The sequence below is a fragment of the Schistocerca cancellata genome, chromosome 11, assembly GCF_023864275.1.
Source record: "Schistocerca cancellata isolate TAMUIC-IGC-003103 chromosome 11, iqSchCanc2.1, whole genome shotgun sequence".
NCBI lineage: Eukaryota > Metazoa > Arthropoda > Insecta > Orthoptera > Acrididae > Schistocerca > Schistocerca cancellata.
In genome coordinates this window covers 75,203,580-75,224,136 of record NC_064636.1, presented here as the reverse complement: position 1 = coordinate 75,224,136, position 20,557 = coordinate 75,203,580, and the positions used below count along the sequence as shown (strand labels likewise).

The 20,557-nt window shown below is 40.3% G+C and overlaps 1 protein-coding gene across 6 annotated transcripts in view; it reads left to right on the top strand.

The window, feature by feature from the left end:
• LOC126108568 (histone acetyltransferase KAT2A) overlaps positions 1 to 20,557 on the top strand; it is a 432,376-nt gene that overhangs the window by 155,279 nt on the left and 256,540 nt on the right. For all 6 annotated transcript variants that reach the window (XM_049913857.1, XM_049913859.1, XM_049913855.1 and 3 more), the window contains one exon: positions 14,685 to 14,822. In XM_049913857.1, the coding sequence (XP_049769814.1) occupies positions 14,685 to 14,822 (138 nt within the window). The remainder of the gene's footprint in view (positions 1 to 14,684; positions 14,823 to 20,557) is intronic.

Sequence of the window (20,557 nt, the reverse complement as noted above, 5' to 3'; positions counted from 1 at the left end):
TCCAGATACACGTGTCCTGTAACGTTTTTTTCGCGGGAGAAAAAGGGGCCGTAAACTTTAAACCGTGAGATTGCACAAAACACGTTAACTTTTGGTGAATTGCGAATTTGCTGCACGAATGCGTGAGGATTCTCTACCGCCCAGATTCGCACATTGTGTCTGTTCACTTCACCATTAAGAAAAAATGTTGCTTAATCACTGAAAACAAGTTTCGCACTGAACGCATCCTCTTCCACGAGCTGTTGCAACCGCGCCGAAAATTCAAAGCGTTTGACTTTGTCATCGGGTGTCAGTGTTTGTAGCAATTGTAAACGGTAAGGCTTCTGCTTTAGCCTTTTCCGTAAGATTTTCCAAACCGTCGGCTGTGGTACGTTTAGCTCCCTGCTTGCTTTATTCGTCGACTTCCGCGGGCTACGCGTGAAACTTGCCCGCACGCGTCCTACAGTTTCTTCGCTCACTGCAGGCCGACCCGTCGATTTCCCCTTACAGAGGCATCCAGAAGCTTTAAACTGCACATACCATCGCCGAATGGAGTTAGCAGTTGGTGGATCTTTGTTGAACTTCGTCCTGAAGTATCGTTGCACTGTTATGACTGACTGATGTGAGTGCATTTCAAGCACGACATACGCTTTCTCGGCTCCTGTCGCCATTTTGTCTCACTGCGCTCTCGAGCGCTCTGGCGGCAGAAACCTGAAGTGCGGCTTCAGCCGAACAAAACTTTATGAGTTTTTATACGTATCTGTAGTGTGTCGTGACCATATGTCAATGAATGGAGCTGCAGTGAATTTATGAAATCGCTTCAATCATTTGTAATAGCCCTGTACTTGTCCACAGCACTGAAAGAATTGATTAAAATGGATTACTACCATACAAAGGTGCTGACTCAAGCTTTTAACTTCTGTGACTGTGTCGTTAAAGAATCAATAGAGATTCAAGTAATTGAGCTGCTAATCAATCATGATAGTGCCTACATTGTTGGTAATGTTTGGGAACCTGCACTTAGACTGATTAAGAAGAGGGAGGGGAGATCTCTCAATGAACCAACTATGGGAGATGCCACCAATGTGTCCCCCCCCTGCCTCTTGGCACAGATCCTGGACAGAGCAGCAGTTGGGGGGGGGGGGGGGGGAGAGAGCTGCTCCAGCAGCTCCACTCCTAAGCCATAAGTTCATCAGCAAACTTGATGGCAGTGTAATCGCTTGCCAAAATACCGTGCCCATCTTTTCTGATAAACCCACAAATTATAGTTTCAGTTGCTGGGTGCGTGATAACCCGAGTATTCACAATAAATTAAAATTTGGTACCAAAATGCAACACATGACAAAAAATGAAATACTTTATTTCTGGACATTATAAAAAGATACAAATGAAACATTAAAATCTGCATTATTGATGTTTACATTACTGGTTCATTTAAGAAGAAGACATTTCACATTTTTGTACAAAATTTTAAGTAAGAAAACTTCTATTTTGATGCAGTTAGTAAATTAAAATAAAAAGTTGCTGGTTTATTTAAAAAAATTATGGCTCAGTGTTTTTAATTAACATCTCTATATGATAAAAGTAAAAAAAAAGTTACACCTAGAAAGAAGAATTGAACTAGTAACCTTGTGATTACAAGGTTAGAGTTTTATGCATGCAACTAACGAAGGCTCTGTCAAAATACCTGAATTTTTTGCTATAATTTCTGTTGACCTCACTGTGGATACTTGGTGAAACATGGTTACGGGGGAAAACACACTTTTTTGCTGATTCTTTTATTAATTATATCTTGTATTTTATTTTTTTAATGCTGTCAGTGTTGGTACGCAGCTGTTTGTTGTTAGGCTTCCCAGTACAATGTTCCAATTTATGATATAAAATTGCATAAGTTATCAAATGATGGCAGTGAGTAACAGTGTCTTCTTTACTATAAACTGCACGTTTGTGTGATGCAACGACACCAATTCAAAACAAATTCTCATTTACAAAATCATGAGTTCTGATTAATTAATCAGTCATAGTGTTGCCACTGTTTTGATCTGTTGATCTTCTAGAATGATTGATGTGCATCCCACAACTTAAGATATTTTATATAAATATGGTGTCCAGAAGAACAGACATGATTGGTGATCTTACAGCTCTTGAAGAATGAAATTACAGTGAAATCCAGACCTTTGTAGCTGCTTACAGGCATTGATAATTATCAACGGGGACAGTTGAAAATGTGTGCCCCAACGAGGACACGAACCCCTGCAGTCTCACTATCCTCTGTGTCCTCGATAGAACATCTGCCATGTGAGCAGGAGATCTCGGGCTTGAGTCCTGGTCAGGGCACACATTTTCAACGGCCCTCGTTGATGTTTATCAGTGGCTGTAAGCAGCTACAAAGGTCTGGATTGCATTGTAATTTCATTAAGACATTCTGTTCAATCTTTCAGAAAAAATTTAATTTATTTATTGTATTTTTTCTTTATGGTTTAGTACAACACCAGTCTACCCCTTATTCTAAAAGAATCAAACTCCCATGTATAAAAAAGCTTCAGACTTCTGATTACTTTACAAATGAGTTGATGTGCTACTAGTTTGATGTTGAGCATGTAACTGAGAGAAATATTAAGAAAGGGTGGAAATTTTGTTCAAAGTTGTTGTTGTTGGAAGCTGCTAACAGCTCTCATTATTAAACAGCAGGCAGTTGTAGTCTGGATAATTTGTGCTCCATTATAAGACAAAAGCTAGTTCTTCCACTCATTTCAATGTTTGATGTCTCACAACGATATAATTATGCCGGTATGTTCAGTGATATACATAAGTACTGTTGGAAAAGTGTGTTGCGAATAGAGCCGGTAGTAAAGAAGTAATAAATTAAAATGCGTTGCTTGATGCTGAAGTTTTATTGTATGAACTCCAAAAATGTAGTAAATGATAAACTTTATTTCTGTCATCATCATCATCATCATCATCATCATATGTAGCTTGTCACTGAGAAAAAGTTTGTTGTAAGTTGAAAGATGCTCTGTCTCAAGTGACACACACACACACACACACACAGTTTCTAACTGTAATACTGGCCTTGTCGTGTTAAACTTTTAACATAAGATTACACATCTAATAAGTAGATTGTCACAGCGTTTTAAATTTTTAAATTTAGTCAATAACTCAGTGAAATATGGCATTTTGCATCTTACATTAAAGTTCCCGTCTCAACTGGTTACCATGAATTACCGTGAATTGAAAGTAATGGTATACAGTGAAACAATTTCATTTCCTTCACTTAGTAATGATTTTTCTTTAGATACAATTTTTTTTTTTTTTTTTTTTTTTTTTTTTTTTTTTTTTTTTTTTTTTTACAAAGAGTCTGGCGTGTAACCTGAAAGCGATGTTCAAACTGTTCATGTGATCTGGATATGAAAGTGGGCAGTACTTGTAAATCTTCTGAAAGCTGACAATGGATCTCCAATTAATTATTCATAAAAGTGACTAGTTCTTGGATTATTCTCTACAAGTTAAATGGTTGTCTTAGATGTGTGATAAGCTGTTATGCTGCTTTCCGAATTGGATTGGGAAATTTTCCAGTTGATGGGTTTAAGTATATCATGATGAGATATGTAATTAGAATGTAAGAAGAGTATCTAGTAACAAAAGCTTTGAAACTGCCTGCGAGATTAAAACTGTGTACCAGAATGGGACTTGAAACCAAAACCTTGCTCTTTTGTAAGAAAAGTTTTCTTTACTGTTCCAAGGGGTGTGAAAATAGGGTAGTAAAAGCAGTGGGGAAGTAAATCTTTCTTCCTGAGATTTAGTGATTTGTCATTGTGGATCAGTAACAAAAGCAACAAATTAAAATTGATAAAATCTTCTTGGCCTTCCATCTGGCTGGCTGCTTTGAAATTCTGTGACATTTTGAGTCTATCACTCTCATCAGCTTGTGGTGAAGTATCTAGATAACGTAGGCATCCCATATGCATATACCTACATGGCAGCTGCCTCTCCCCACCCTGTACCCACCAGTGTGGCAGTCAACATCTCGTGGTGGGGGCAAACTGCCATTCAATTCTCAGAGTGTTGAGTCTCGCCCAGACTGGCAAAGCTTCTATTGCTGGGCACGGTCTCGTAATAAGTGCAGTACTCTGTACCAAACCTGTGTGGTAGCCGTCATCCCTGTTGGTGACATTGTCACGGAGCCTTATCTAAATTGATTTTTTAATAGAGCTCTCCGAAAACAACATTTTTGTTTTCAAATTTTGCAAAGAAGTAGTAGAGAAAGAGCAACTAACCTATGTCCCCCTTATTGGGCCTCCTTTTGCAAAGGTAGTGATATTCTTCAGTAACCTTTTGATGCCCACAAGAAATGAAAGGTAAGCTTGGCTTGGTAAAGGACAAACATCAACAGTGAGTGTGGCTCCCAGTACATTAGGCAAACATAGCAATCAATGTATCTCATAATGCTGCACGGGGCGCACTAGATGTGTACGTCAGGGGCATAAAGCTAAGCCGGCAGTGTCAGAACACAACCTCAAAGACCGGTATACTCTAGAATGTGAGAAAACATGAAATGGTGTGCTGGCTTGTGGCTTTTGAGACAGCATTATTAAACAAATTGAAATGGGGCTCCATGACAATCTTGTCATTAGGGACAAAGGTTACAAGCTTCGTCGTAGATCTCTGCACTAGCAGCTGTGTGCGAAGACCGTGCCCAGCAGTTCACACTTCACCAGTCTGGGCAAGGCTAAATGTGCTGAAAGTCGAATGGCTGTCTGCCCCTACAATGGGGTGCTAAGCCCCATGCCAGGGGGCACGGGGCATGGGGTGTGGGGAGACAGCTACCCTTCAGATATAGTGGGTCGGTGAATTTGATAACACAACAGGTATAAATAACAGAGACTATTCATCAATGATACACTCTCCTTGACTATTTACAAGAGTCTGCCAATGCTGGGGTAACTTTTTGATTCCATGACTAGAAATCGTGTGGTTTAGAAGTGAAGAACTTGTCGAACCATGTTCGCAGTGCACTTTCATCTGGAAAGGAAGTTCATTGAAAGTTGTTCGATAGACAGCAGAAAAATGCAAATCTGAGGGCCCAAGATTGGGGGAATAAGATGAGTGCAGAATGACTTCCCAACCTGACTACTGTATAGTGCTTTTTGTCAGTCCAACAGAATGCGAGCAGGCGTTATTGTGGAGTAGCGTCACTTTATGCATCTTTCCTGGTCGCTGTTCCCAGACTGCGTCTGAAAGACATCTGAGCTGTTGACAGTAAGTGTCAGTGGTGATGGTTATACTTCACGGAAGTAATTGTTAGAACACCAAACAGTCACTGTTCCGCCAGATGCATAACATTACCTTTTTGGATGCGCACAAGTCTTTGTACAAGAAGTTACTGCTTTGTTTGGGCTCACCCATTCCTTTCGTTACGTTAGCATAAAGACACCATTTCTCATCACTACTAACAATACAGGATAGGAATGGTCGGTGCTGTTCACGAGCCAGTTGATGATGAACAAGCAGAGATGCACAAACTGCCACCCACTGATTTTTGTGATTTAGTGTTAGAGCATGTGGTCCGCATACACCCAGTTTTTTACCCTTCTCCATTGCATGCAAATGTTGCACAATGGTGGAATGATCATAGTTTATCACATTTGCAAGTTTTCGAGTACACTGGTGTGGATCATTGTGGATTTAGGCATCTAAACAATCTTCATCCAACCTAGGTCTTCCTGAACATGGAGTGTCACTAATTTCAAAACAATCCTTCTCAAAACAAGAAAATCATTTTCTTGCTGTGCTCTGTCAAACAGCATAATCCTGATATACAGTACAAATATTTCCTGCCATCATCCCTCTTATTGAACTCGAACAGTAGAATATTTCAGATATGTTCAGATTTTCCCGTGTGGCATTCCATTTTCTAGCGTCCACGGTTCCATGCACTACTTCCGAATGAACGAAATGTAAACTGAAACAAATTTAAAGTCCAGGTCAGAATATTGACAATATTAGGAAAGAAGGATAGATTGCTACTCAATGTAAAGATAACCTGTTGATTTGTGGCAAGCACAACGAAAAGACTAACTACACACTATAGGTTTCGGCCAAAGGCTTCTTCAACAATGAACACACACACACACACACACACACACACACACACACACACACACGCGTGCACACGCACAAGCAAGCAAACACACCTTATGCACACATAACTGCTACCACCAGCAGCTCAGACCGCACATCTTTACAGTGAGTAGCAATCTGTCCTTTTCTTAATATTGTTAATATGTAAAACAGCAACAGTGAACTACAAATGAAAAATGAAAATCAATGAATGAATCCATAACAACTGGAAAACTAATGTACAGAACAAAAATGCTACAAACTTATAAACCAACTATTGGGACACCCCTGTAATCTCAGTGATTTGCCAGATGATGATGTCAATTAAAACTGGTAATGGCACTGTTTGTGTGAATAAATAGCATTATCATCAGTGTCAGCTTGCCATTTGCTTTTTTCCAAGAACCAACTTATTCACAGTCTCAAAAATGTCAGTTTTCAAGAAATAGTGGGAAGAAAGCTTTTGTTCCAAGTTCCATTAAAACTGAGGCACTACATTTTATTTGTGATAATACAAGAACAGAAATACAACTAGTAGAACTGTAGTCAACAAAAACAACTTCTCATACTTTTTAAATTTTGGAATCCTGGACGTAAGCACAGCTTGGCACAAATACCGTGTGCCGTCTACTAACTCATGTTTGAAAGTCTGTCTCCACAGTTTGTCACCTGGATCAAGTCTATAGGCTTGCAACAGAGTAATGAAAACATAACAGCCCTGAAAATCTGTTTTGAAAGAAAAATGGCATGTAAAATGTTTTGTATTCCCACCCTTGAACTGGATAACATGAAACTTCTGTCAAGTCATAATGTTCAACACAAGTCCTCTACATAGAAGTCTATCCAAAGAAAGAATAACATTTCATTTGTCTGATCAAAATCAAATGTATTCTTCAAGGACTGGCAGGGCTTCTGCAGAGTGGGGAGTGGGTTGGCAATGCGAGGAACTTCTATATTGGCATCCACACAGGTACTTCCTTTCACTGGATGACTGTAATCACCGTCCCATGTTGAAGACACACATCATCCCGCAGCATGGTACTTCACGTGCAAATAAAATGTCAAACCTGCTTAGTATTTTTGATCTCCTCTACAATGAAAGGTTTCCATTTGCAAGTATCAATTGTTAATAAGAATACATAGGCATACATATATAATAGAGGGAAACATTCCACGTGGGAAAAATATATCTAAAAACAAAGATGATGTGACTTACCAATGAAAGCGCTGGCAGGTCGATAGACACACAAACAAACACAAACATACACACAAAATTCTATCTTTCGCAACCAACAGCTGCTTCATCAGGAAAGAGGGAAGGAGAGGGAAAGACGAAAGGATGTGGGTTTTAAGGGAGAGGGTAAGGAGTCATTCCAATCCCGGGAGCAGAAAGACTTACCTTAGGGGGAAAAAAGGATGGGTATACACTTGCGCGCGCGCCCACACACACACACACACACACACACACACACACACACACACACATATCCATCCGCATATACACAGACACAAGCAGACATTTCATCATCTTTGTTTTTAGATATATACATCTTAATTGTTCCTCTTCCTTGACATTTTCTTTCAAGCAGCAAGCTAAATCCGAGGAAAGGCTGTCAACTCTGAAAAAATTTAATGACTATTTTTTTCATCGCTATGACATAAAAAGCATTCCAGTTATATATATAAGCTCTTCAATCAAGAAACAATTAACAATAAATTATTGTAAAAAGAGAACAGTATCTTTGAGGCATTGTGGTGCAACACATTCCCTCGACATCACAGGCCTGTGCGGCAGGCGCAATAGTGGACACGGTGCTATGCAGCATACGGAAGCTGCCGTGCTCGCTCACCTAAAAAAAAAGTACAGTAACAACCAAATGCTTGTGGAAGGAAACATTAAATATATGACACAGTTCACTAAACGAAACATAGTCAAATTAGATTTTACATGCGATCAGCAGGAATACACTTAGGTGACAAAAATCGTGGAATGTCTCGTAATATCGTTTCCGACCTCCACCTTCCAGGCATAGTGCCGCAACTTGACGTGGCATCAACTCGAGAAGTCGTCGGAAGTCCCCTGCAGAAATACTGAGCCATTTGCCTCGACAGCTGTCCATAATTGCAAAGTTGTTGTTGGTGCAGGACTTGGTGCACGAACTGACCTCGTGATTGTGTTTCTCGAATCTTCAATGGGATTCATCATGGGCGATCTGGATGGCCAAATCGTTTGCTCGAATTGACCACTGCGTTCTTCAAACCGACTGCGAAAAATTGTGGCCTGGTGATGTGGCTCGTTGTCATCCATAGAAATTCCATCGCCATTTGGGAACGTGAATTGCATAAGCAGTCTATAAAAAGGATAGAAAATCGGATGCACTTAGTTACCGGCCAGTTTCACTGACATCTATTTGTTGTAGAATCGTGGAACATGTTTTGTGTTCAGACATAATGATCTTTCTAGAATCTGAGAAGCTCGTCTGCAGAAACCAGCACAGCTTTAGGAAACAGGGGTCATGCGAGACACAGCTGGCCTTCTTTGCGCATGATATACAACAGGCTCTAGATGCTGGCTCCCAGACTGATGCCATACTTCTTGACTTTCGAAATGCGTTCGACTCAGCTCCGCACTGTCGCTTACTCCTAAAAGTGTGTGCTCACAGTCTATCCGATGACATACGCGGTTGGGTAGAAAGTTTTCTAACAGACGGGGAGCAGTATGTCGTCCTGACTGGGGAGACTTCAACAGAAACAAGCGTAACATCAGGTGTGCCCCAGGGAAGCCTAATAGGTCTGCTGCTTTTTAGGATTTACATAAACAATCTGGTTGATGGTATTGACAGTGGCATTAGACTGTTTGCCGATGGTGCTGTAGTCTACAGGAAAGTAGTATCACATGAAAGTTGTGGAAAAATCAATGAGGATTTGCGGAAAATAAATGCGTGGTGTAATGACTGGCAGTTATCTCTCAATATTAGTAAGTGTAACCTACTGTGTAAAACAAAGCAAAAATCCCCATTAATGTATGAGTACAAAATAAATGCCCAGTCTTTGGAAGCAGTAACATCCGTCAAGTATCTAGGTGTGACTATTCGAAATGATCTCAAATGGAATGATCAGATTACACAAGTAACAGGCAAGGCGAACTCTAGATTGCGGTTTATTGGTAATATCTTGAAGCTATGCAGTCCTTCAACAAAGGAAATTGCTTACAATATGTTAGTTCGTCCAGTCTTAGAGTATTGTTCATCTCTATGGGACCCTTACCAGTTGGGTCAATTCCAGAGATTGAGAAGGTCCAAAGAAGAACGGCAAGATTCGTGACTGGTGCATTTAGCCATCGCAAGAGCATTACAAATCTCGTAGACGGTTTGAAGTGGGATACACTTGCAGATAGACAGCGTGCTAAACAGAAGGGGCTGCTCACTAAATTCTGAATTCTGATCTTCATTGAGGATGTAGAGCATGTATTATTACCACCAACTTTCAAATCGCGCAGTGATCACTATTTCCCTTGTGCGATCTGCGAGTGGAACTGAGGGGGGGTGGGGGGGTGATATGACATTGACACGAATTGTGCCCTCCACCACACACTGCTTGGTGGCTAGTGTATATATGTATGCTAGTGTATATATGTATACATATAGAATGAATATAATAGAGGGAAACATTCCACGTGGGAAAAATATATCTAAAAACAAAGGTTTTGAGACTTACCAAACAAAAGCGCTGGCAGGTCGATAGATACACAAACAAACACAAACATACACACAAAATTCAAGCTTTTGCAACAAACAGTTGCTTCATCAGGAAAGAGGGAAGGAGAGGGAAAGACGAAAGGATGTGGGTTTTAAGGGAGAGGGTAAGGAGTCATTCCAATCCCGGGAGCGGAAAGACTTATCTTAGGGGGAAGAAAGGACAGGTATACACTCGCGTGTGTGTGTGTGTGTGTGTGTGTGTGTGTGTGTGCGCGAGTGTATACCTGTCCTTTCTTCCCCCTAAGGTAAGTCTTTCTGCTCCCGGGATTGGAATAACTCCTTACCCTCTCCCTTAAAACCCACATCCTTTCGTCTTTCCCTCTCCTTCCCTCTTTCCTGACGAAGCAACCGTTGGTTGCGAAAGCTTGATTTTTGTGTGTATGTTTGTGTTTGTTTGTGTGTCTATCAACCTGCCAGCACTTTCATTTGGTAAGTCACATCATCTTTGTTTTTTGTATACATATAGATATTTAGATGTAGAATGGTTGCAAATGGTCTCCAGGTAGCTGACGATCCACACCATTGTCGAACCACCATCAGCTTGCACAGTGCCTTGTTGACAACTTGGGTCCATCGCTTCGTGAGGTCTGCACCACACTCAGACCCTACGATCAGCTCTTACCAACTGAAATCGGGACTCACCTGACCAGGCCACAGTTTCCCAGTCGTCTGGGGTCCAACTGATATGCTCACGAGCCCAGGAGAGGTGCCGCAGGCAATGCTGTGCTGTTAGCAAAGGCACTCGCTTCGGTCGTCTGTTGTCAGAGCCCATTAACACCAAATTTTGCCACACTATCCTAACGGACACGTTCGTTATACATCCCACATTGATTTCTGTGGTATTTCGTGCAGTGTTGTGTGTCTGTCATCACTGACAACTCTGTGTAACACCATTGCTTTCGGTCATTAAATGAAGTCCGTCAGTCACTGCACTGTCCGTGGTGAGAGGCAACGCCTGAAATTTGGTATTCTTGGCACTCTATTGACACTGTGGATCTCAGAATACTGAATTCTTTAACAAATTCCAAAATTGAATGTCCTCTGCCTCCAGCTTTAACTACCATTCCATGTTAAAAGTCTGTTAATTCGTGTCCTGTGGCTATAATCACATTGGAAACATTTTCACATGAATCAGCTGAGTACAAATGACAGCTGTACTGGTGCAATGCCCTTTAGTACCTTGTGTACATGATACTACGGCCATATTTACACTATGTGATCAAAAGTATCCAGACACCTGGCTGAAAATGCCTCAGAAGTTCGTGACGCGCTCCATCGGTAATGATGGAATTCAATATGGTGCTGGCCCGCCCTTAGTCTTGATGACAGCTTCCACTCTCGCAGGCATACGTACAATCAAGCTGAAAGCAAGGGGAAGCTACAGCCGTAATTTTTCCCGAGGGCGTGCAGCTTTACTGTATGGTTAAATGATGATGGCGTCCTCTTGGGTAAAATATTCTGGAGGTAAAATAGTCCCCATTCGGATCTCCGGGCGGGGACTACTCAAGAGGACGTTGTTATCAGGAGAAAGAAAACTGGTGTTCTACGGATCGGAGCGTGGAATGTCAGATCCCTTAATCGGGCAGGTAGGTTAGAAAATTTAAGAAGGGAAATGGATGGGTCGAAGTTAGATATAGTGGGAATTAGTGAAGTTCGGTGGCAGGAGGAACAAGACTTTTGGTCAGGTGAATACAGGGTTATAAATACAAAATCAAATAGGGGTAATGCAGGAGTAGGTTTAATAATGAATAAAAAAGTAGGAGTACGGGTAAGCAACTACAAACAGCATAGTGAACGCATTATTGTGGCCAAGATAGACACGAAGCCCACGGCTACTGCAGTAGTACAAGTTTATATGCCAACTAGCTCTGCAGATGATGAAGAAATTGATGAAATGTATGATGAGATAAAAGAAATTATTCAGGTAGTGAAGGGAGACGAAAATTTAGTAGTCATGGGTGACTGGAATTCGAGAGTAGGAAAAGGGAGAGAAGGAAATGTAGTAGGTGAATATGGATTGGGGCTAAGAAATGAAAGAGGAAGCCGTCTGGTAGAATTTTGCACAGAGCATAACTTAATCATACTAACACTTGGTTCAACAATCATAAAAGATGGTTGTATACATGGAAGAAGCCTGGAGATACTGGAACGTCTCAGATTATATAATGGTAAGACAGAGATTCAGGGACCGGGTTTTAAATTGTAAGTCATTTTCAGGGGAGGTGTGGACTCTGACCACAATCTATTGGTTATGAACTATAGTTTAAAACTGAAGAAATTGCAAAAATTTGGGAATTTGAGGAGATGGGACCTGGATAATCAGACAGAACCAGAGGGTGTAGAGAGCTTCAGGGAGAGCATTAGGGAATGATTGACAAAAATGGGGGAAAGAAATACAGTGGAAGAAGAATGGGTAGCTTTGAGAAATGAAATAGTGAAGGTAGCAGAGGATCAAGTAGGTAAAAAGACGAGGGCTAATAGAAACCCTTGGGTAACAGAAGAAATATTGAATTTAATTGATGAAAGGAGAAAATATAAAAGTGCAGTAAATGAAGCAGGCAAAAAGGAATACTAACGTCTCAAAAATGAGATCGACAGGAAGTGAAGAATGGCTAAGCAGGGATGGCTAGAGGACAAATGTAAGGATGTAAAAGCATGTATCACTAGGGGTAAGATATATACTGCCTACAGGAATATTAAAGAGACCTTTGGAGAAAGGAGAACCACTTGCATGAATATCAAGAGCTCAGATGGAAACCCAGTTCTAAGCAAAGAAGGGAAAGCAAAAAGGTGGAAGGAGTATATAGAGGGTCTATACAAGGGCGATGTACTTGAGGACAATATTATGGAAATGGAAGAGAATGTAGATGAAGATGAAATAGGAGATATGTTACTTCATGAAGAGTTTGACAGAGCACTGAAAGACTTAAGTCGAAACAAGGTCCCGGGAGTAGACAACATTCCGTTAGAACTACTGACAGCCTTGGGAGAGCCAGTCCTGACAAAACTGTACCATCTGGTGAGCAAGATGTAAGAGACAGGCAAAATAACCTCAGACTTCAAGAAGAATATAATGATTCCAATCTCAAAGAAAGCAGGTGTTGACAGATGTGAAAGTTCCTGAACTATCAGTTTAATAAGCCACAGCTGCAAAATACTAACACAAATTCCTTTCAGACGAATGGAAAAACTGGTAGAAGCTGACCTCGGGGAAGATCGGTTTGGATTCCGTAGTAATGTTGGAACACGTGAGGCAATACTGTCCCTACGACTTATCTTAGAAAATAGATTAAGGAAAGGCAAACTTAAGTTTCTAGCATTTGTATACTTAGAGAAAGCTTTTGGCAGTGTTGACTGGAATACTCTGTTTCAAATTCTAAAGGTGGCAGGGGTAAAATACAGGGAGCAAAAGGCTATTTACAATTTGTACAGAAACCAGGTGGCAATTATAAGAGTCGAGGGGCATGAAAGGGAAGCAGTGGTTGGGAAAGGAGTGAGACAGGGTTGTAGCCTCTCCCCCATGTTATTCAATCTGTATATTGAGCAAGCAGTGAAGGAAACAAAAGAAAAATTCAGAGTAGGTAGTAAAATCCATGGAGAAGAAATAAAAACTTTGAGGTTCACCGATGACATTGTAATTCTGTCAGAGACAGCAAAGGACTTGGAAGAGCAGTTGAACGGAATGGACAGTGTCTTGAAAGGAGGATATAAGATGAACATCAACAAAAGCAAAATGAGGATAATGGAATGTAGTCGAATTAAGTTGGGTGATGCTAAGGGAATTAGATTAGGAAATGAGACACTTAAAGTTTTGCTATTTGGGGAGCAAAATAACTGATGATGGTCGAAGTAGAGAGGATATAAAATGTAGACTGGCAATGGCAAGGAAAGCGTTTCTGAAGAAGAGAAATTTGTTAACATCAAGTATAGATTTAAGTGTCAGGAAGTCGTTTCAGAAAGTATTTGTATGGAGTGTAGCCATGTACGGAAGTGAAACATGGACGATAAATAGTTTAGACAAGAAGAGAATAGAAGCTTTCGAAATGTAGTGATACAGAAGAATGCTGAAGATTAAATGGGTAGCTCATATAAATAATGAGGAGGTATTGAATAGAATTGGAGAGAAGAGAAATTTGTGGCACAACTTGACTAGACAAAGGGATCGGTTGGTAGGGCATATTCTGAGGCATCAAGGGATCACCAATTTAGTATTGGAGGGCAGTGTAGAGGGTAAAAATCGTAGAGGGAGACCAAGAGATGAATACACTAAGCAGATTCAGAAGGATATAGGTTGCAGTAGGTACTGGGAGATGATGAACCTTGCACAGGATAGAGTAGCATGGAGAGCTGCATCAAACCAGTCTCAGGACTGAGGACCATAACAACAACAACAGTGTATATGTGGAATCACTACCCTAAGACTTTGTCACCACTCTGTATTCTGCATGACGCAATCCTTTAAACGAAACGTAGTCAAATTAGACATTGCGTGTGATTGTGTCATCAGCAGGAGTATGAATGCTACTGCTGACAATGTTACAACACTACAAGTGAGAGTGTGAGGGCATGTGCTTGTGTGTGTGTGTGTGTGTGTGTGTGTGTGTGTGTGTGTGTGTGTGTGTGTTCTGATAGCTCTGAAGGAGGACATTGTCCAAGAGCTTACAGATGTTGTGTTTTATTTGTTTCCTATTGATCACACAGTAGTTGAGATGTATAGTGAGTTGTTACCTGGACTCCTCTCTTTATGTGTAGTCCACCAAACTCTTTTCATCACGACATTTACGTTCTCCGTGCCAATTATATTACATTGTTTGTGACGTGTTGCAGCTGCTGCGCAAGTGCATCCTGACAATGACGAAGCCATCGGTGGAGGGTCCCCTCGGACAGCCGCCATTTGAGCGGCCTAGCATTGCTAAGGCCATCACCAACTTCGTACTGTACAAATTCGGACATCTGCCACAGAGGGTCAGTAAATCTAGAAATATTGATTCATTTACAACCCCTCATTTGTCCAGCGCTATGAACTTTATAACAGTTTTCATTTTCTGCCGCAAACATGTTTATGTTTTTGATTAGCAGTTTCAACCATCTCATACAATAATCCTCAGATTTAGAAATAATAATTAAAATTTCAAGATTATGAGAAGGAAAGGTGCTACTCACCATAAAGCGGAGGTGCTGAGTCGCAGATAGGCACGACAAAAAGACTTTCTCACTTAAAGCTTTTGGCCAGTGGACTTAGTCAACAATGCACACACACACACACACACACACACACACACACACACACACACACACACACACACAAAAATGCAACCCACACACACGACTAGTGCATGATGGGTGTGGCAACTGGGTGGGGGAAAGGAAGGGTCTGTTGTGGGGCGGGGGGGCAGTGAAGTGCTGCAGGTGGGGCGGCAGGCAGAGGAGAGGACAGAATGGCAGAGGGGGAAATAGCAGAAAATGAGAGAAATAAATAAAAAATAATAAAATAAATAAAGAAAAAAAAAAGACTGGGTGTGGTGGTGGAATGACGGCTGTGTAGTGCTGGAATGGGAGCAGGGAAGGGGCTGGATGGGTGAGGACAGTGACTAACGAAGGTCGAGGCCAGGAGGGTTATGGGAATGTAGGATGTGCTGCAGGGAAGATTTCCACCTGCACAATTCAGAAAAGCTGGTGTTGGTGGGAAGGATGCGTATGGCACAGGCTGTGAAGCAGTCACTGAAATGGAGGATATCATGTTTGGCAGCATGTTCAGCCACAGGGTGATCCACTTGTTTTTTGGCCACAGTTTGTCAGTGGCAGTTCATGTGGACAGACAGCTTGTTGGTTGTCGTGCCTACATAGAATGCAGCACAGTGGTTGCAGTTTAGCTTGTAGATCACATGACTGATTTCACAGGTAGCCCTGCTTTTGATGGGATAGGTGATGTTAGTGACTGGACTGGATTAGGTGGTGGTGGGGGGACATATGGAACAGGTCTTGCATCTAGGTCTATTACAGGGGTATGAGCCACGAGGTAAGGGCTTGGGAGCAGGGGTTGTGTGTAAGGACGGATGAGTATATTGTGTAGGTTCGGTAGACGGCGGAATACCACTGTGGGAAGGGTGGGAAGGATTGTGGGCAGGACATTTTATTTAATTATTATTATTTCTCTCTATATCTCTCCTTTTCCACTATTCCTCTCCCCACCCCTCCCCTGTCCTCCATCTAACCTGCAGCACTTCACTGTGCACCACTCCCACCGTACTATCCCTACCCCTTCTCACCCCAGCCTCCTCCTTATCCCCACCCAGTCACCACTCCCATCATGCACTGGTGCTGCTGCTCACAGTGTGGTTTCAGTTCTCTGAGACTGCAGTCGTGTGTGTGTGTGTGTGTGTGTGTGTGTGTGTGTGTGCGTGTGCGTGTGCGTGTGCATGCGCATTCGTGCGTGCACGCGTGCATCTATTGTTGACAAAGGCCATTGGCCAAGAGTTTTAAGTGTGAAAATCTTTTTGCTGTGCCTATCTGCAACTCGGCATCTCCGCTATACGGTGAGTAGCAACTTTCCTTGTCATAATATTGTTACATACCATCCTGGATTTTCCGTTATTTGGTAATTCATATTTCTATACAATTTGACATGTGGCACATGAAATAAATGTAATGTGATGGACAGAGGAGCTGTGCATTGAATTGCAACTAATGTAAAATGTGTTCTGCTACAGACTGTACTGCAGAACCAAAAAATAAAATGAAAACCGTTCATTATCACTATCTGGTAGTGGTGGAAATGATAAATGTAAAACAGTGGACATTTTTTCTTAACTCTGATGCTAAACTACATTCTTTTTTAATAAATATAATGCAGTTGTTAATATTAATTGAAAATGTAAATTCTTGTAGTCAATCATATTTATTATTTATTCTTTCTACTATTTTTGTCAGTAAGATGAACAGTAACATAAACATGCTACTGAACACAGGCTCTTTTTCCAGCCTGTGACTGCTAGAAAGGTTTATATTAATGTTCATCTATGCAACACAAGCATCCACATACTTTGAGCCTTGTAGTAAAATAGTAATAAGTTTTTTGTTGTGTACTACTAGTCATTGGCACAGGCATTTCATTTTGGACAGCAGGAAACCTTTAATTTTTTGTGGAGGCTCAGTTTTCTGTTATCCACAGTAGGTGATAAGTTAATATTGTTTGCAAACTTGCAGCTGTGACAAACTAGTGTTTCTGGGAGTTGTCCTTTTTTTTCAAAGTGTCAAATTTACCATAATTTAATAAAGTCATGCACTTCTGAGAATCATAGCTCAGTAAAATTATCAGATAAAATTCAAAGTATTTGTAATATCGTATAGCTTGAAGTAGTACTCATGCGATATTTTTAGAAGTTAAATTTAATTCTTTCATAGTTTTTCATACTTCTTGTGAGAAACACCATTTCAAATGAAATAATAAGTATGCTGTATTGTTCAGCATTTGCTTTAAAAACAGTATTAGTAATTACTTTTGTGGTATCTTCAATGCGAAGCTGTAGAAAATTAAAAAGTAAATAGAAACAGGGGCAACACCCAGGAATCATGACATGGCCGTTGCCAGTTGCCTGTTGCTTAAGTTCTGTTGCAGCCCTTCACAACCTAAGTACAGAGTGAGCCCAAATATTTATTATTTAATTATTTTTGCTCCATGTTTCAGGCTCTATAAACCTTAAAGGTGAAATGACTGTGTAATAAAAAAAGGTTCAAGCCAGTCTAAGTTTAATCTGTATAAAAATGGTGTTTTTGCTTGATAAATTAATAAAAGATTTTAAAAATAGGTTATTATTGTTATATACCTCCATCAAGAACAGACATTTAACTTCAAAATGAATCGTAGTTCACTGAAATGCAATATAAAGTTTTTGAGTTACTTGGCAGACAAATTGTCACAGTTTGAAAATTATCCAAAATATAGCAAATTTTAACTCAAAAACTTGTAAATGTATAAGAGATAACATTGGGAAAGTTGTTTTCTTTTACAGTGACTGACTCATGTAAAAATTATTAATGATTCTAAAAAATACAAGGTCAGTTTCTTATTTTTCATTCAATATGAAATGGAATAGCCTACACACAACACAAACGTGCCTTATTATTTGACATAAGTTCATCTGATGATGCAAGTGTAATTTCCCAATAGCATAGTGAAAAGTGTAATATAATAAAAATCAGTATTTTGAAGGAAGTATCAACATTGGCTGCAATTGAGGAGTGAAATAATTGGGGCAAAAGTTGAAAATTTGTGCGAGACTGGAACTTGAAACTGGATTTCCTGCTATATGTGAGCAGTCAACTTATCCACTTTGGCTATCTGAGCACACTTTCTGTCTGACCCAAATTCTCAACTTATCCCACACTACCAAGTGGCATCCCTGTTCGTTTACTTTATTCATGCACAGCATTTCCTGTATATCAGCAACAAGTTCGGACGCTATTGTGGATCCACACTGAGGATATCATTGCAGTCAGTATTACAGATACACTACATGTACTGATGGAGAGAAACCACAACACCAAAAAATAATTAATGTAGAGTAATGAAATTTCAGGAATACATTTGTTCAGGTAACATTTTTAACTGATTAACATTGCAAGATTACAGGTTAATGTAAGCATGATTACTGGGTATTGTGAATGTAAAATACCGGTACTTTAATAACAAGTTTAACTGACAGAATGTTTAATGCAAGAATTCAAACATGCATGCATTGTGTTGTACAGGTGCCAACTGTCAGTTTGTGGGATGGAGTTCCATATCTGTTGCACTTGGTCAGTCAATGTAGGGACGATTAATGCTGTTTATGTATGTCACTGCAGTTGTTGTCCGATGATGTCCCATATGTGCTCGATTGGAGACGGATCTGGTGATCGAGCAGGACAAGGCAACGTGTTGACACACTGTACAGCGTGCTGGGTTACAAAAGTGGGATGTGGGCAAGTGTTATCCTGTTGGAAATCATCCCCCATAACGCTGTTCACTAATAGCATCACAGTAGGTCTAAACACCGGATTGATGTACAAATTTGCAACCAGGGTGTGTGGGATAACCTGCTGCCATACAAATTGCATTCCAGACCATAGGTCCAGGTGTAGGTCAGGTGTGTCTATAGTTAAATTCTTTTATCTTGACGGCTCATGCATGCCCGCTCAGACGCGGGAGATTGCTGCATTGCCAAGTTGCGAACGATGCACACGTCAAGAGAAGCAGTGCCATAGTATACTATAGTTCACAGACTTACATTTATGGGGGAGCGCGCAGTTTATGAAGTAAAGCCACCACGGTCGCATTAACTCATTCACTGCTACAAAGATGTGCTCCCCACATTCCGCGCTGTGTGCAATTTTGTCATCACTGCACTGCTCGCCTGTGCAGACACATGGTGTTCCGACTGCTTTGACACACTTATCATTCGATTTAACAAAAACTATTTGGCCCAAAGATTTGATTTTTACACATCTTCTTGGCCGATACCTTCCCCCCATAAATGACTTAATTTTGTTTCAACGTTCAACGCAGTTATTGTGCAGCATTAAATGTAGTAAACCATTGTACAAAATTTTGAAGAGTTTGCAGAGGTAAAAGTCCATAGTGTATATTTTCCGTATGGTCGATTTTAGTTGCCACAATGTTGAGAATGAAATGTGGACAAGATAACTAAATTTCATATAAAATTTACTGTAAAACAATATCTCATTGAATTTAAGTACCAGATAGGTGTCGTATGTAATATTGAGAAATATTCCATCTTTCGCGACTGTAACGAAAGTTTTATTTACACCGGGCGCATTTGGCTTTACTTTAAAACACTTCAGTCAATCAAAAGGAAATAGATAAAATACATTAAACAAAACTGTGAACTTACAAAAACATTAGGACTTGAATATACTGTGTATCAGTGAAGTGCTCTGAGCAATGTCAAATATAATTTTTGTGTGTGGCACACACAGATAGCATTTATTTGCTAAAACACTGATCAGCCGACACAAACGTTAAATATTGTGTTATTGCAGCACAAAACTACGAAAGGTGACTTGGCAATGGAGGAGACAAAATACTGCCCACTGAAGATGCTTCAAAAGAGAAAAACGCGTCTGGTCTAAATAAGATGCTTATTACAGTTGCAGAAGAGGAATATATTTCAATACCATTGGTAAAACTGCGACTGTGGAACAAAAACAAGAAAGAGAACTTGAGTACCATTGTGTATGTTCCGTACCTATCATTGATAGAAGTGCTTTAAAATAAAGCCAAACGCGCCTGGTGTAAATAAAACTTTTATTAGAGTCGCAAAAGACGGAATATTTCTCAGTATTACATACGACACCTATCTGGTACTTAATTTAAATGAGATATTGTTATACAGTAAATTTTATATGAAATTTAGGTATCTTGTACACACTTCATTCTCAACATTGTGGCAACTAAAATCGACCATACAGAAAGTATACGCTATGGACTTTTACCTCTGAAAACTCTTCAAAATTTCGTGCAATGGTTTACTACATCTAATGCTGCACAATAACTGCGTTGAACATCGAAACAAAATAAAGTCATTTATGGGGGGAAGGTATCGGTTAAGAAGATGTGTAAAAATCAAATTTTTGGGCCAAATAGTTTCTGTTAAATCGAATGATAAGTGTGTCAAAGCAGTCGGAACACCATGTGTCTG